The sequence below is a fragment of the Carcharhinus amblyrhynchos genome, unplaced genomic scaffold (assembly GCF_965287045.1).
Source record: "Carcharhinus amblyrhynchos unplaced genomic scaffold, sCarAmb.v2.hapA chromosome_317, whole genome shotgun sequence".
In the NCBI taxonomy this organism is placed as follows: domain Eukaryota; kingdom Metazoa; phylum Chordata; class Chondrichthyes; order Carcharhiniformes; family Carcharhinidae; genus Carcharhinus; species Carcharhinus amblyrhynchos.
The window spans coordinates 22,722-40,119 of NW_027650057.1; the positions used below are offsets into that span (position 1 = coordinate 22,722).

The following is a 17,398-nucleotide window of genomic DNA, read 5'->3' on the forward strand; positions in this document are numbered from 1 at the left end:
GAACCTCAGGGCATCCCAAAATACATTACAGCCCAATTGAGAACTTTCAAAGCGTAGTGACTGTCACAACGCAGCACTGGCCATGTACTCAGCAAGCTCTCATCTTGTTTACTGACACTGGCTTGGAAATGTTTTAGGATCTGCAAAAATACAACATTGCTCATGCTTCACCCTGCACTCACTGCCCCACCACATCGGCCCCTGCCAACCCTCACTAGGTCTTCATCTATCAATGCATCAAATTCATATCCTGTCTACAAGATCCTCCATTGCCACACTCTTGCCAGCTCTCTAACCTCCTCCAACCATACTCTGCTATCCTTCTCTCCGTCCCATCTTCAGGCTCAACCCAACCTCTGGGCCAGATAACCCACCTTTGCCATCTTAAATCAGTGTTACTAAAAACAGGGTATCTGGTCACTTACCTCATCATGGTGGGAGCTTATCCTGCACAGCGTGACAGCTGTGACTCCCAAATTACAACACCACTAGATAGCCAATGTACTTCAGTGGCTGGAAAGCACTTTGGAGCACCTGAAACTCGCTCCTCTTTTACATACCCATCTCTGATTTGATTTATTGACACATGTATTAACATACAGTGGAAAGTATTGTTTCTTGCGTGCTATACAAAGCGTAACATACAACGAGAAGGAAAGAGAGGTGCAGAATGTAGTGTTACAGTCATAGCTAGGATGTAGAGAAAGATGAGCTTAACGCAAGGTAAACCCATTCAAAAGTCTGACAGCAGCAGGGAAGCAGCTGTTCTCAAGTTGGTTGATACGTGACCTCAAACTTTTGTATCTTTTTCTTGAAGGAAGAAGGTGGAAGAGAGAATGTCTGGGGTGTGTGGGGTCCTTGATTATGCTGGCTGCTTCCGAGGCAGCTGGAAGTGTAGACAGAGTCAATGGATGTGAGGCTTGTTTGCGTGATAGATTGGGCTACATTCATGACCTTTTGTAATTCATTGCAGTCTTGGGCACAGCAGGAGCCACACCAAGCTGTGATACATTGGGAAAGAATGCTTTCTATGGTACATCTGTAAAAGTTGCTGAGAGTCGTAGCTCTCTTTGATTAGACGTTCCACTAACTCTGCTACCACACCACTGTTCACCCATATACCTGCTATCTCAGCTGAGGAAGCTTGTCATGGGGAGCTATGTGCATCTGAGATAGCCGACACTTACTGTGAGCCAGCCAAAGGGTCGGAGGTGACCCCTGCCATGGCAAATACTGGTCAGCTGTCACTGGGCAGCCTGGTGCCCAGATGTTAATGCAACCATTGCAACTATTAAAACCAAGCGTACGATCCAATTAGCAGATTGGCGTCCAACTGTCTGAGACCGGTGTTATTTACCAGTCTACCGCTGTTGTCTCTGGAGGTGATCTGGCCCCACTCAGAGGCCTGTGTGTTTGCTGAGTAACATCATAGACACTGTTGTGCTTGGGCTCACCTGGACAAGTTTGACTTGATGCTCCCCTACCCATTGGGTATTATTGTGCCTCGAGGACTTTACAATGACCATGATTGCTTTCATTTGGTTCCATTCTCAGTTTTTGAGTATAGCTCGACGGGACGAATGGCCTCCTTGCTCGACTATTGTTAAACATTGGAATCAGATACTCTTGTACAATTTCTGCTAACTCGCGATCTCAGTGTGACCTAAAGCTGCAGGATATGACGCAGGTTAAGCTACTGTGGACACACCAATAAATAGGCAGAATCCTACCATGACTTTCTTGTGCTGCTCCGACAGTTTCTGAAGCTGGTACGACTTATCGCCAACTCGAATCCGCCCTTTCTTCACATCCTCCACAGCCTGCAATTTCAACACAGCTCGTGACTTGGGGCTGGGACACATTCCTTGCAGTTAACATCACAAACTCAGCTGGACTCACCACAGAAACACTGTGGCTAGAAGAGCAAGTCAGAGACTAGGAACACAACTGTGAGTAACTCACCTCTTGACTCCCCAGAGCCTGTCCACCATTGACAAGGCACAAGTCAGGAGTGTGATGGAATGCTCCCCACTAGATGGGTGCAGCTCTAACACTCAAGAAGCTCGACACCATCCAGGACAAAGCAACCGCTTGATTGGCACCACATCTACAAACATCTATTCCCTCTACCACCAACACTCAGTAGCAGCAGTGTATACTATCTACAAGATGTATTGCAGCAATTCAGCACTTTCCAAACTCACGGCTGCTTCTATCTGGAAGGACCAGGGCAGCAGATATATGGGAACACCACTACCTGCAAGTTCCCCTCCAAGCCACTCGCCATTCTGACTTGGAACTATATTGGCCTTCCTTCGCAGTCACTGGGTCAAAATCCTGGAATTCCCTCCCTAACGGCACTGTGGGTCTACCCACAGAACATGGACTGCAGCGATTCAACGCGGCAGCTCACCACCACCTTCTCAAGGGGCAACTAGGGATGGGCAATAGTGCTGGCCAGCCAATGATGCCCATATCCCACAAATGAATAAAAGAAACAAAGAGGACAGCACACCAATATTTTACAAGACTCTGCACCATTGTGGGATCACTCCATCACTACATCCCTCAGGAGGTACTGGCACTTGGCCACCTCTGGCCTCTCGAGCTTCTCCCACATGTTAAATTGCTCCATCACTGGCAGCCTTGCTTTCAGCTGCTGAAATGGGCAGAGGAAGGAGGGAGGTGGCTCAACCTTCCTTAAGGGGCAAGCATTGTTAAACTAATCTGCCCAAGAATAACATGTCCTGGGAGCCACAAGATGAGAATTTTGCGTTTTGAAACCAAATATTGGCCAAGTTGCCAAGTGTTTCGGGTGAAAGGACGTGCACAAATAACAAATCAGGTCAAAAGGAATCCCTGGGTCAATAAAAAATATTTAATTCAGATCCAACTCTGAATTGTTGCGTTTTAGACATTTGTACGTATGCTGTGATCAACTCTGAAACAAACTTCTACCCAAGGTGTGGAGAGTGAGGGGAGGTCCCTTCCGTTTCCATCTTTATGATTAAATGAAGTTTCTAAACAGGATGCAGCGTCTCAACCATGTTAGAAATAATATTGGGTGCAACTGCCCTCAAATCAGAAGCTTTTGGCAGAATGTTCCCATCCATGCCACAGGAATCATAGTGGGTGAGGGGCAGGTCATGCACAGGTATGTTGACCTTGGGTGGGATTTTTCGCTTTTGGGGCAAGCGTGTTTGGAACAACCCGTCCATTATTCGTAACCGCGGTGTCGCTATACCACTCACAGGTTTATTTACAGCATAAAATGATGATTATTGTTAAAATAAATCACTTGAATTTGCAAAGCGCAGCATAATGAAGTCTCTTAGCCTCACAACACAAACATGGCTCCGACTTTGAAACCAAAAGAGAAAATACTGGAAAATCTCAGCAGGTCTGACAACATCCGTAAGGAGAGGAAAGAGCTGACGTTGAGTCCAGATGACCTTGCTGGCCTTGAAACACGAACACACATTAACTGTGGTAACCGTGGACTTCACTTGTTCCGAGTCCAGATGACCCTTTGTCAAAGTCCAACTCTGACAAAGGGTCCATGGACTCCAAAGGTCAGCTCTTCTCTCTCCTTACAGATGCTGCCAGACCTGCTGAGATTTTCCAGCATTTTCGCTTTTGGTTTCAGATTCCAGCATCTGTAGTAATTTGCTTTTATTTTATGACTCCAACCGTCCTTGACTTTTTTCCCCCCCACATCATGCAACTGGGAAAAGTGGGGATGATAAGGTCCTCTTCAGTGTGCTCTCTACGTGACTCCTGTCCCGCTGTACCTACCTGATTCAACAGATGCTGCCCTACCAGACTCGCCAACCAAATTTCAAAAGTCATTGTAACAAGCGTGATTAACAAATATCCCTGTTCCAAAGTGCTTCGAATTCCCAGTTACCTCTACTGACTTTGTACTAATTTTTTGGTAAGGTGATTAATGTCACAAAACAATCCTTTGTTTCAGTTCTTTTACCACTGAACCTTTTTTTATAATCTTAACACTTGTCCAAAGCTAAAAACAGTAACAAAAGGGGCAGCACGGTAACATAGTGGTTAGCACTGCTGCTTCACAGCTCCAGGGTCCTGGGTTCGATTCCCAGCTTGGGTCACTGTCTGTGCGGAGTCTGCACATTCTCCCCATGTCTGCGTGGGTTTCCTCCGGGCGTTCCTGTTTCCTCCCACAGTCCAAAGATGTGCGGGTTAGGTTGATTGACCATGCTAAATTTGCCCTCAGTGTCCTGAGATGCGTAGGTTCGAGGGATTAGCGGGGAAAATAAGTAACAATATGGGAGTACAGCCTGGGTGGGATTGTGGTAGATGCAGACTCGATGGGCCAAAGGGCCTCTTTCTGCCGTGTGAGATTCTATAAAAGAACTGGCCTTGAGTGAGCACCACAGTTAACGGGCACATTCCTGCTTCAAGGCCAGATATCAAGAAGTCTAGGAATTGGTTTTGTTGCTGTTCTGCTGAGTTCTAATGCTCGGACCCATCTGTAACAATAACCTTCCTCTCTCTCACATGCTGACTGACCTGCATATTTACAGTGCTTCCTATTTTTATTACTGATTAGCACACAGTGACAAATGGGATCAATTTAGCTTCTAGCAGAATGCCCCAGTTTACAGATTGCAGCTGTAGCGAGCCAGGTGAAGCAATGATCATTGAAAGGAATGACTTTGCGCTTATTTGAATTGGGCAAACGCACACAATTTTACAGACACACAGGCATAGGTTCAAAGTTAGGATCTGGGAGGAAACAATGCAACAAGCAGGTGAGATGCTTCCCAACTACAATGGAAAAGCAGCCAGGCCAGTTCCGTACGCACCCCTTCGAATGAGTAATTACACAGCAAGGATTAGGATTTGGTAACTAGACACAGAGCTTTGCCTCAAGAAATTTAAGTAGGGTTAGAGTACGTTACAATTTCAGATCGCCAGTTAAGCGATGACATTGCTGAGCATTTGGTGCTTTTCTTCAATTCTCGTCTACATTCTGACACTGAGGCATTTGGCCACAAAGGCGACAAGTCTTAGACATACAAGGTGTAGCACTGTGGCGGACTATATTCTGTACCACAACAACTGTACAATGCACGGTCAACTGCTCACGTACCTGGTGGAAGAAGTAGGTTACTGCGAGGTCATTGTCATTCAGAAGTTCTTCCTGGGCCATGGTGAAGAGCCACTTCCTGATGACGAGACATGTCCCGGCTGCTGCTGACGTGTAGTTCTGTATGTACAGTTTGTGCGGGAACTCATTGGGGACCAGCTTCCGCTCTGTGAGTGCACAAATTGTTTTCTGCATCATTGAAGCATTTACCGATCGCTCAAATTGGCCATAAATTTCAAAAGCAGAAAAATGACTGGGAAATTCCTCTGACAAATCAATATTGCAGCTGAGGTCACAGCTAATGTGTAGTGCACAAGTGGCTACCCTCATTGTTGATTCATCGTATCCTGATGCTCAAATTATTTCATGGCCTCACTGCTCCTCACCTGTAACCAACCGCCGCTAGCCCTGCAGCCATCCGGGAACGCCCCATTTCTGTAATGGTCTTTAGCGGACTCTGTGTCTTTTGTCCACCAATTCTGTGCATTCAGCCTTCCACATCCAAAATTCCTGGATTTCTCTCTGTTCTACCCCTTCCTTTCCCCAACTCTCTCCGCCCGCCCCTTCCTTTCCCCAATTCTTTCCTTCTCTCCCCTTCCTTTCCCCAATTCTCTCAAACTCTCCCTTTCTCCTCATCCTTCAAGAAGACCCTTAATATCAACTTTTCTGACTGAGCAATCAGCAGTCTTACTATCTCAAGATCAAACAGAGGTGAGTGAGGCTAGACAATTCTAAATTAATCAAGAATGTAATTGATGAATCATGTCCAACTTTTAATCATTGGAAAAGCTTCCACAGAGTCAGGACAGTAACAAATGGCACCTAATTTTCAAGAAATGCCACAGAAGATCAACTGATTCTTCTAGGAAAGGAAAATGTCATCTGAGTCTTTTTAACTGATGAAGGATGCCTCCTGTATTAGTTTTTGGAAGATTCTACACAATGAATACCAACAGACAATACGGAAGAGCAGGAAAAGGCTAGATGGTCCACCAAGTCCGCCCCAAACATCATGGGGGCTCTAGCACTATCATGCTTGTAATCACCCTTATTTATTCTGCCATCAATTAGTCCTTCCGTGACATGTGTCCGAATGGGAGTTTATATTATTGTCCTGTTACCACAGCCTCCTGACATGCTTTGACACTATTATTCGTTCCCCCACCCCCAATAATTACAAAACAAATAAATCTCCCTTACCAAAGAAGTGATCCACGACCTCAAACAGTGTAAAGAAACTCGCTGTGATGCTATCCATTCGTAAGTGCTCTTGTACAGCCTGCAGGGGTAAAACAGTGTGACACTGGGGATCAGTCAAAAGATGGACATTATACAGGGCATGGACCGTAACATGGTAATCAGTGCCATCAAAGTTAACACCAGCTAATTTTCATTTATTGAACGTGGATTTAAATCTGGTCCAGAGAGTTGCCACTCCCAAGGGAATATAGTTGGTCAACACTGCTTTCTCATCTTATTTACCTTGGCTTCCTTCTGCACTATGAGATCACAGGATCCCTTGTGTCCATTACACCCAAAGGATTAACCTTTGAAGAGCAACAAAAGTATGGGTTTCTGACAGCCACTGAAACAATATAGTCAGGCTTTTGCTGAGCTGAGAGGGTGGGGAGAGCAGCAATGTATCAAACTAGCTGGAGACCAATTAATAGAATCAGAGAATCACTACAGCGCAGAGGCCATTCGGCCCATTGAGTCTGTACTGACACAATCCCATCCAGCCACTTTCTCTGTAAGCCCACATATTTACCCTGCTAATCCCCCTGACACGAGGGTCAATTTAGCATGGCCAATCAACCTAATGCACACATCTTTGGACACAGAGGGGAAACGGGAGGAAACTCACACAGACACTGGGGAGAACACGCAAACTCCACACAGACAGTGACCCAAGACCGGGATGGAATCTAGGGGTCCTTGGGCTGTGAAGTAACAGTTCTAACCACCGTGTCACCCATAATCAGAGTGCATCTTCGATGGGATATGGAATAATCCAGTCCGAGTGCCGACAGTAACAACAGAAAAATCAGACATTAACTTGAAACAGGACAGTGGAGCTCTTTAATCAACTGAGAAGCTGCTGCAGTTCAACTGTGCTCAATGCTTTCAGTCCAATAAGTCTCATCTTGATTGTAGTACTCAGGTTAAGGATAGTATAACACAGTGCTAGTCTTACTGAAATACTTATCCAGAGGTTACATGCTCAAACCCTACCAAGGAAAGAAACTTTAAAAATCCTGAAGTAACAAAGCTTGCAAAAGCAGCCATAGAAAGGCCATAGTGAATTCTCACCAAGACTTTTGCCTCGGAACACCATTATTCCCAGAATCATTTTACAAACAATAATTTCTTAAGAATGGTGTTGAACTTTAAAGTTTGGGTAAAGAAACTTCTGCACACATTCGTAGAACACAGATCTTTTAACAGTCCCCAAAGTATAACCACCACCAGTGCTTCTTAGTGTCTGAGTAAATCGTAGAACCCCAAAAGTGCAGAAGGTCATTCAGCCCATTGAACTTACACCGACAACAAGGCCCTATTCCCCCTAACTTCACGTATTTATCCTAGCTAGTCCCCATCATACTAAGGCAAATTAGCATGTCCAATCCACCTAACCTGCACATCTTTGGAGGGTGGGAGAAACCAGAGCACTTGGAGGAAATCCATACAGATACGGTGAGAATGTGCAAACTCCACAGCCAAGGCCTGAATTAATTCTGGGTTCCTCGTGCTGTGAGGCAGCAGTGCTAAACACTGTGCCACCCTAAGTTACACAACTGCCAACGAATCAATCTTATCCTGCAGTTCTCTTTACATTTAGTATTCTTGTGGGTTGCCCTGATGAGATGGAAAGCTTTGACACTGTGCCTCGTTCAGCAATTCTCAAGACCTGTGCTGCTAAACAGTTATTTGTTGGCTTCATTCTTATTGTGATTGGCCAGAATCTTAAGCGTTGACTCACTCACCCTGTAGACCTCCTCTGCAGTGCTGTTCTTTTTCACAGTGACTGTGATGATGTTTCTGTCAGGCAAGGCTATCCTCAAATCCACATCTGACAGCCCGTTTATGCTCTGCAAGCGTGCAACAGTAAACATACAGCTGTTAGAACATTCATTCACTGGAAACATCGAGTATAATTCCCTAGCCTGAGGAAAACGTGTGGGACCAGAACATTATTTCAACAACAACACTAAATATTACAAGATTGTTTGGATTCCCTTAGGCACACCATCAATTCTGGCTACACCTACTGGTATTTGTCCCCATTTTTGTAGCTTTTTAGGCCAGGTCAGGTAAGTGCATCGTAGCTATCATTCCAGGATATATGAACGGGTCCCTCTGCCCTCACCAGGTCCCATATCCAAAGGCAGCAGTGGTTTGTGAATTGATTATTACTGGCACTAATGCTTTGAATGCACGTTGACCTCCCCAGACTCGCTGCGCTATGGACTATCCAAACCATGGGGAGTTCTGTCATCAATAATACTGATTTAACCATCACCCTGGGACGGCACGGTGGCACAGTGGTTAGATGGTAACCCGGAGAGGACGCACAAGACGCTAACCCGGAGACAGCACACGAGATGGTACTGTCAGCCAGGCTGCCATTCAAACCCAATTTAATGTCCCATTATCTACACTGAACCATTAGGCACAAGGCTCGAAATAGTTTGACAGCCCTGAAATCAGGACAGCATCTCAGTTTTAAATGAGGATTTGATTTAGTTTTGGTCAGTTTTTGTGAGAGTACTGAGCACCAGGCTAAGAGAGCTTTGCTCCTGAAATATTTACAGGTGATTGGAAAATTGTACCCTTCACATGTCCCGAGTGAATAGACACACAACAGGTTTGCAGACTGAATGATAAAGCCATCTATTCAACGGAAAGGAAGGTAAACTAATGGAAGACTACCTACACTTGCTCTGTGGGTAATCTTAAGGCTCTCAGATAATCTTACTGTTGCCCTCCCCTACCTGTACCATGGAATTCAAGAGGTTAGGCCACCTGATCATGGGATTTCCTCACACCAGCCATCGGGATGAATGCAAACAACTGGGAATGATTCTCTCTTTGGTTGGATGCCACTCAATGCAGCACCACTCAGATTAGCACCATACCCAAGAGACAAAAGGGAAGACCACAAAACTGGCCTATTTACAAGGGACAACAGCAAACCTCTGCCAGACATACAATGGTCTATGGAGTTGGGTTCCAATCTGGATTGTGCACTCTGGATTAAAGAGCAACCAAACAAAGCACAGAATGTGCAAGACAGTCAGACAAATCAGAGCACTAAACACCCTGGAATCCTTAATAGAACCACACTGGTAGAGGGGTGGGAATAAATACAAGGTTGTAGAGGTTAAACAGACAGCAGGGAGCAGGACAGCAGAATAAGACCATGACGCAAAGTTACAAGGTTAGGGCCTTAACTGTGTATCAAAACGTCAAATCCATTGAAATATCCAGCTGAGAAGGTAATAATATTGTTAAATGCAAGTTACTACATTTGGAGCTCACCCACATCCATTCTAAATCAGCAGCAGAGGGAAGGTAAAAACACCTTCATTTTTAGACAATGTACAATTCTCCATTATACCTCCCAGCCCACCCCTCAAAACCTCCAAGTTTTCACTAAATGTCCAAAGTTCAAAGCACTTTCAAAATATTTGATTCAAAGTAAATCCAAACTTTCCCCGGGCAGAATTTAGTAAAACCATTCAGGGAGATATATTCTCTGTTCGACAGTACAATATACCTCGATGCCTTACAGGACCTTTACCCACATACTGTCAGCTGGTGAGATTTGACTTTTTGTATTATGCAAACATTTTCTTAGCCTCCACAAGTCTGAACCTCAACTTACCCACTCTGCCCCAGAAAGTCATACAGCACAGAAAGAGGCCCTTCGGCCCACCATGGTTATGCTGACCATCTATACTTTTCATCTGCTCGGCTTTCCCTTTCCTATTCTCTACCACCCCATTCCTCTTTTCTTGATGCCCTTGGTTGTATTTTGTTCCCAATCTCTCCTCTTCAAAGCCTATTGGTGTTTATCCATCTCCTTAGATGCTATTCAGTTCAGCTTCTCTCCCTTTGTCAGTCTCCAGCTTTGGTCAACTTGTGTCTCCCTCGTTGTCCAGCTCACTTAACTCGGTGCCTCAGTCCTTGTCATCTGAAGCAAACCTCTCACCAAATGGAGTCAATAAGACAACCTTTGACCCAGTACAGACTCCACACATTGAAGTGTAGTTTATTTATTAGTCACAAATCGGCTTACATTAACACTGCAATGAAGTTACTGTGAAAATCCCCTAGTCGCCACACTCCTGCACCTGTTTGGGTACACTGAGGGAGAACTTCACACAGCCAATGCACTTTACCAGTATGTCTTTTGGATTGAGGGGGGAAACCGGAGCATCCAAAGAAAACCCACACAGACACGGGGAAAATGTGCAAACTCCACAGAGACAGTGACCCAATCGAACCCGGGGCCCTGACGTCGTGAGGCAGTCGTGCTAACCACTGTGCCACCGGGATACGCAGATAGTCACTGGTAGCATTTATAATTCGAGGGGTCAGTGTTATACTGAAGCAGATTGCCCGTGACGTGGATTGTATTCAATAGTAATTGCAGTTTTATACCCAACGAATATCTGTATCAGGGAGCAAACACAAACAACAGCACGCTGCACACTGTACCGACAGATAGAGGCAGGGCATTACACCAGAGTGGCCAATCCCACTTTAAATAAAGAAGTGCCCTCAATTCCAATACCCTCTTTTCTTCAAAGTCACTGTCTGAGCAGTTATCCGCTAGTAAGAAAAATTCCTGTGGGCTTAAAATAGATTCCCACACTGTCCAAACCGAGAGCTCCAATACAATGCTGACATTTGCTCAACTAAGCAGTGCCAAACAAAGATGAGTACATCCCTTGGAGAGAAGGTTAATTAACCTGAAATATCTCCAGCACCACAGAGCTGATAGAAACGAACCCGCTATTCAGAGCTTCCAGTATTGCGAGGCCTGTATACAACTCAGTGCCAGCTAGTGCATGCTGATTAAACTCCAAACACAGTGAAGCAGAAAAACTCATTAAGCAAGGGACCAATTCACAGTGAAGGAGAGGCAATTAAGCAGTCATTCAGCATTCGGATGAAGCAGTCACACACTCGCTGTGTTACACAGGGAGCAGAGACATTAATGATTTGTATACCACACAGGGCAACAATAGGAGGAGAATATCACTGCTGGTCCAATTCATCAGGGCTGGCTCATTCCAGATCAGTGCTACAGGAGTACTGCACTGTCAGATGTACTGTCTTTCAGATAGGAATTTAACAGGTGGACGGAGATAGTGCCACGGAATCATAGAAACCTTACATTTGGCTCATCGAGTCTGCACCAACCACAATCCCACCCAGGCCTTATTCCTGTAACCCCATGTATTTACCCTGCTAGCCCCTGTCACTAAAGTGTCAATTTAGCACAGCCGATCAATCTAACCCACACATCTTTGGACTGAGGGGGGAAACTGGAGCACCCGGAGGAAACCCATGCAGACACAGGGAGAATGTGCAAACGCCACACAGACAGTGACCCGAGGCCGGAATTGAACCTGGGTACCTGGCGCTGTGAGGCAGCAGTGCTAACCAATGTGCCACCAAAGTTACACAATTGTCAACCTTCTAAAGAAGAGCATAAGCCATTAAATATTTATTATCACTTTGCTGTTTGAGAGATTTTGCTGTGTGCAATTTGGCTGCCGGGTTAACAACACTACTACAGAAACTGCATTCAGAAGTAATTCATTGGTTTCTGTGTTTTGTAAGAGATGGTAAACAGGCGAGCCTTCCTTCAAAAACAAAGTTAGACCATTTGCCTTGGGCACAGATATCTCCATCTTTTGATCACAGTTTACCTTTGCAAACAGGCTTATCTTTCCACAAACCCTTAACACGACGAATGTTTAAGGTATTTGAGGAGGTTCTGAAAGACTCACAAGGCTAGACCAATCAGATAAAACAGTGCTCAGATATCAGATGACTGAACACAATCGACCATTACATCCCACTGTATGGATGACAGATGAGCTTGTGTGAAACAATACTGCCTTGTGCTGAAGACACACCTTTTGGGCATTCGATACAATCTATATTCTAAAGGAATTTACTTAAGTTTATTTATTGTCACAAGTTGACTTACATTAACAATGCAATAAGTTGCTGTGAAAAATCCCCTAGTCGCCACACTCTGACACCTGTTCGGGTACACTGAGGGTGGCGAAGTGACACAGTGGATAGCACTGCTGCCTCACAGCTCCAGGGACCCGGGTTCAATTCCCGGCTTGGGTCACTATCTGTGTGGAGTTTGCACCTTTTCTCCACGTCTACGTGGGTTTTCCTCCACTATCCAAAGACGTGCAGGTTAGGTAATTGCACCTTAGTGTCCTGTATGTGTAGGTTAGAGGGATTAGTGGGTAAGTATATGAGGTTATGGCGATAGGGCCTAGGTGGGACTGTTGCAGACTCGATGGGCCAAATGGCCTCCTTCTGCACCGTAGGGCTTCTATGATTATACGAGGGAGAATTTAGCGTGGCCAATGCACCTAACCAGCACGTCTTTTGGACTGTGTAAGGAAACTGGCGCGTCTGGAAGAAATCCACGCAGAGAGGGAGAACGTGAAGAGTCCACACAGACAGTGACGCAAGCCAGGAATCGAACCCGAGTCTCTGGCACCAAGAGGCAGCAGTGCTGTCCTAGTACGATAGCGGGGATAAGGAGCTGGGATAGTTTTCTCTGGAACAATAACGGGAGATGTGGATACTCAGAATCATAAAGGATTTTGAAAACTATTGGCAGGAAGGACAGTAACTCGAGGACCCAGATGTAAAATAAGTGGCAAAGAGGGAGAAGTGAAAATTACGCAGCGTTTTACAGGCTGGAGCTCATCGACAGAAGAGCTCGTTGGAAGTAGATTGAGTAACTTTCAAAAACGGAACTGAATACGTGCAGGGCTAAAGGGAGGGGAAAGCGTAGAGAGTGACACTGATTCGATTAGTCTTTCCAATAGAATGATGCAGCAGTGAAGCTATGAATAAAAGAGATATCTTACAGCATGGGGAAGGCACATTTGTTGGCACAACAAGTAATCTATTACCCTTGACAAAAGTATTTTGTATTTCAGTCCCTGCTTCATATCTGAGAAAAGTGTTCAATGTTTCAGTGTTTAACAACAGTAATAGGTACATTTCCCGTTCCCAGGCACTGGCAGAGGTAATAATTCTGCACTTAGGTAATTGAGATGTTTATCTACCTATCAAACCCTTTAATCTTAGAGCGAAACCAATGGACCGTAACTTCCCTGGAATGGTCATCAGCATTAGATTGCCACTCTGCTCAATTACTGTGTAAAGTTTCTTCTATGCCCGTTTTACCTTTCGACTCAGGCTGGGCAGCCATCCTCGAGGCCCACTGCTGCAATCCAACAGTCAGATTGAAGGAGAACATGTCGCCTTCTTTACATCATGATCTGTTGTAAACCGGGTAAATTTAAATGTCCATTGAATTTGACAGGCCAAGAAGGTGGTAAGTGGATCCCTGAAGGTGCTGCAGTGTGGTGACTAAAGTTTTAAAGTTCATTTTAGTGTTACATTAACACTGCAGTGAAGTTACACCAGCATCTGTTCGGGTACACTGAGGGAGAATTTAGCATGGCCAATGCATCGAACCAGCACCCCTTTCAGACTGTGGGAGGAAACCCATGCAGACATGGGGAGAACGTGCAGTCTCCGCACAGACAGTGACCCAAGCCGGGAATCGAACCCAGTTTGCAGTATTAACCATTGTGCCACCTATGGGGATTTTCACAGTAACCTCGTTGCAGTGTTACTTGTGATACTATTAAACTTAAATGGATAGAATTTTGGGGGTGGGGTGGGGCTGCGACTTTGCAATGCAGAAGTTAGAAGCGGTTTCAATTCTAATACTTTCTGGGTAACTGGAACCCATCCAAGTTTGCAATTTAAAAGCCATTTTCGGATGGTCCCAGCGCACTGCAACTGCATAAATCTAACAGCGGGGAGCTCCAACTCATGGCCCAATATCTTTAGTGGGAGAGCACAAAACACGACAGCATTACAGCAAGGCTGTTCAGGAGTGATTATAGGAAGCATTCCTTTATACAAAGGGTATGGCAAACCAGGAACTCTTGCATGAAGCTTTAGTGACTGAGAGGTCAATAAATCACAAACCTGTGGTGTTTATATTTGCTCGGTAACAGAATTAATGGTAAAAGGAATTGCAGATCAGACACGATATGGGTGAGAGGAGCTGAGCGCGGGTTCGTTCCATTAAATATCCATCTCCGAATTTGGTGTAACACTAGTCCCTGCCAAGTCAGGCTTCCTTTTGGCTAGTCTTACCTCACTGGAATCAGCCAAGAACTCCTGCATCACATCGCTCTCTCCAAGGACACTAACCGAACACACTAGAAAAAAAAACAAAGCATGACATTACACAAAAAGCTCATTCAGTGCTGCCCCAAGGAGGCACTGTTAGAAATGCCCAACACTCCATTCCTTAGCTACTAAACGTCAGGCACCCTGACCCCAAACTTCTGGCTCCTGTAGGTCAGGAATCCTCCTTCCCTGCGAGTTCACTTCCCGCAAGAACATCTCCCTCCGACAGACACGAGATCAGATTACTCGGCACATTGGAATCATAGAATCCTACAGTACAGAAGGAGGCCATTCGGCCCATCGGGTCTGCACTGACCACAATCCCATCAGGCCCTATCTCTGTAACCCATACATTTACCCTAGCTAGTCCCCTTGTCACTGAGGGGCAATTTACCATGGCCAATCCACCTAACCTGCACATCTTTGGAGTGTGGGAGCAAAGCGGAGCACCTGGAGGAAACCCACGCAGACACATGGAGAACGTGCCAACTCTACACAGACGGTGGCTCAAGCCAGGAATCGAACCCAGGTCTCTGTTGCTGAGGCAACAGTGCTCACCACTGTGCTACCGTGCTGTCCCTAGGAGCTCAAGCTTTCTGACGACCGGGTACTCAAGTCGACCTGCTTTTGGGGAGAAGGGGAAGTGGAGCGTTTTCTAAAGCCTGTCTTTTCAGTATCAAGAAGTTGACTCAATCAAGCTCAGGGCTAACGTAAATGTGTAGCTACATACTTTACCCGCCAATCCCTCTAACTTACACATCCCGGGACACATGAAGGAGCTATTTTAGCATGGCCAATCAACCTAACCCGCACATCTTTGGACTGTGGGAGGAAACCTGAACACCTGGAGGAAACCCACGCAGACACGAGGAGAACGTGTAAACTTCACACAGACATTGACCCGAAGTGGAAATCGAACCCAGTCCCTGGAGCTGTGAAGCAGCAGTGCTAACCATTGTGTGACCATGCCGCCCCTGCTCTGGCAACCTCACTGAGATGGGAGAGGGGAATCAGCTACTTCACAGCACTCAACAGCAGGTCACCAACTCTGCCCAGCCTCAATACAGGAAGAAAAGTTGTATTTACGTAGCCCCTTTCACAACCTCAGGGTGTTCTGAAGCACTGGAAGGCCACTAAGGTATTTTACAGGTATAGTCACTGCTGTAGTTCAGGAAATGTAGTTGTGAAATTGGATAGGCCCCACAAACAGCAATGTGATATCAGAATAAGCCTCTTTAGCAATGCTATTTGAGACCAATATTGATCAGGGATAACTCCTTCGCTCCATTTTGAATAATACAATGCAATCTTTTCCATTCTTACAACAGGATGGAAAAATAAATCTCAGGCTGATGGGGCAATCTAGCATGGCCAGTGACAGGGAAACCAGCAGGGTTAACAGATTCTATCTGCCTCACCTCTGACACTGCTTTCTCCTGTTTTAGAATCCTAAAACTGCAGGAGGAGGCCATTTGGCCTATCAAGTCTGCACCGACCACAATTCCACCCAGGCCCTATCCCTTTAACCCCAGCGACTGACTTTGCTAATCCCTCTGTCACTAAGCGGCCACGCTAAATTGCCCATCAACCTCACCGGCTCATCTTTTGGACCGAGGGAGGAAACTGGAGCACCCGGAGGAAACCCACGCAGACACGGGCAGAACGTGCAAACTCTGCACAGACAGTGACCCAAGCCGGAATAAAACCGAGTCCCTGGCATCAGCATTCAGAGGCTGATTGTAAATAACTGGCAACATTGATCTGATCCGCGAGAGATGAGGAGAGAATGTTTCCACTCGGTTATCATTGAATAGATGAGAATAGAATTCCTACAGTGCAGAGGATGACATTCGGCCCATTGAGTATGCACTGACTCTGACAGAGTATCTTACACCAGGCTCTCTTCCACCACCCTACTTCTGTAATCCCATACATTTCCCATGGCTAATCCCTCTAATCTACGCATTTTGGGACTCTACGGGATAGACCAGCATGGCCAATCCACATTACCTGCATATTGTTGGAGTGTGGGAGGAAATTGGAGGGAAACCGAAACAGACATGGGGAGAAGGCGCAAACTCCACACAGACAGTGACCCAAGGCTGGAATTGAACCCAGGTCCCTGAGGCTGAGAGGCAACAGTGTTAACCAGTGTGCCATTCTCGAATGTGCTTCCTGATTGAATCTGCTCCCATTCAATGATAAATTTTCAAAGAGAGTTGAATAGTTGAACATGCACAATCTGAAGCACTGAGGAAAGGGAGAGTGGAGTAGGACTAACTGGACACTTCATTGTAAAGAGTCATAATAGTCATGATGGGCTGAATGGCCCCCTTCTGTGATGCACCTCTCTACAAGGCACTGGTCCAATATGTTATTGTGATGTTTCATTCAGGAAAAAAACTGTTTTTGAGCAGCAAGATCAGACAGACTCTCAGAGCAGCGAGAAGTGGAAGAGGCAAAGCCACTCTGTTCATTATAATATGCACCAGCAGTTATCTCCATTTCAAACAGAATAATCCTCTGCTTCTCCGGGGAGACAAAGCTTCTGAAGCTGCTTTTCCACTGGAGCTGGGTTGTGGGAGACCAACTGAACAGCCCTCCTATTTCAACAATGTGCAGTGTAGTTAGGCTGCTTCCAAACTGGCTGTATCATGGGGCTCTTTAATTCCTGAGTATAGACGGATAAGGAAACAGGAATAGGAGAAGGCCATTCAGCCCATCTGGCATTTAATACAATCAAGGCTGATTGGACACTTCAATGCCTTTGAGCCCCCCAGTATCCACACAACCCTTTAT

The 17,398-nt window shown here is 45.7% G+C and overlaps 1 protein-coding gene across 2 annotated transcripts in view; it reads right to left on the minus strand.

Annotated features, from left to right (window-relative positions):
* LOC145339079 (sorting nexin-27-like) overlaps positions 1-17,398 on the minus strand; it is a 113,974-nt gene that overhangs the window by 12,939 nt on the left and 83,637 nt on the right. For both annotated transcript variants that reach the window (XM_080183510.1, XM_080183511.1), the window contains exons 4-8: positions 14,564-14,628; positions 8,104-8,208; positions 6,320-6,398; positions 5,123-5,286; positions 1,731-1,820 (exon numbers count right to left, since the gene is read on the minus strand). In XM_080183510.1, the coding sequence (XP_080039636.1) occupies positions 1,731-1,820; positions 5,123-5,286; positions 6,320-6,398; positions 8,104-8,208; positions 14,564-14,628 (503 nt within the window). The remainder of the gene's footprint in view (positions 1-1,730; positions 1,821-5,122; positions 5,287-6,319; positions 6,399-8,103; positions 8,209-14,563; positions 14,629-17,398) is intronic.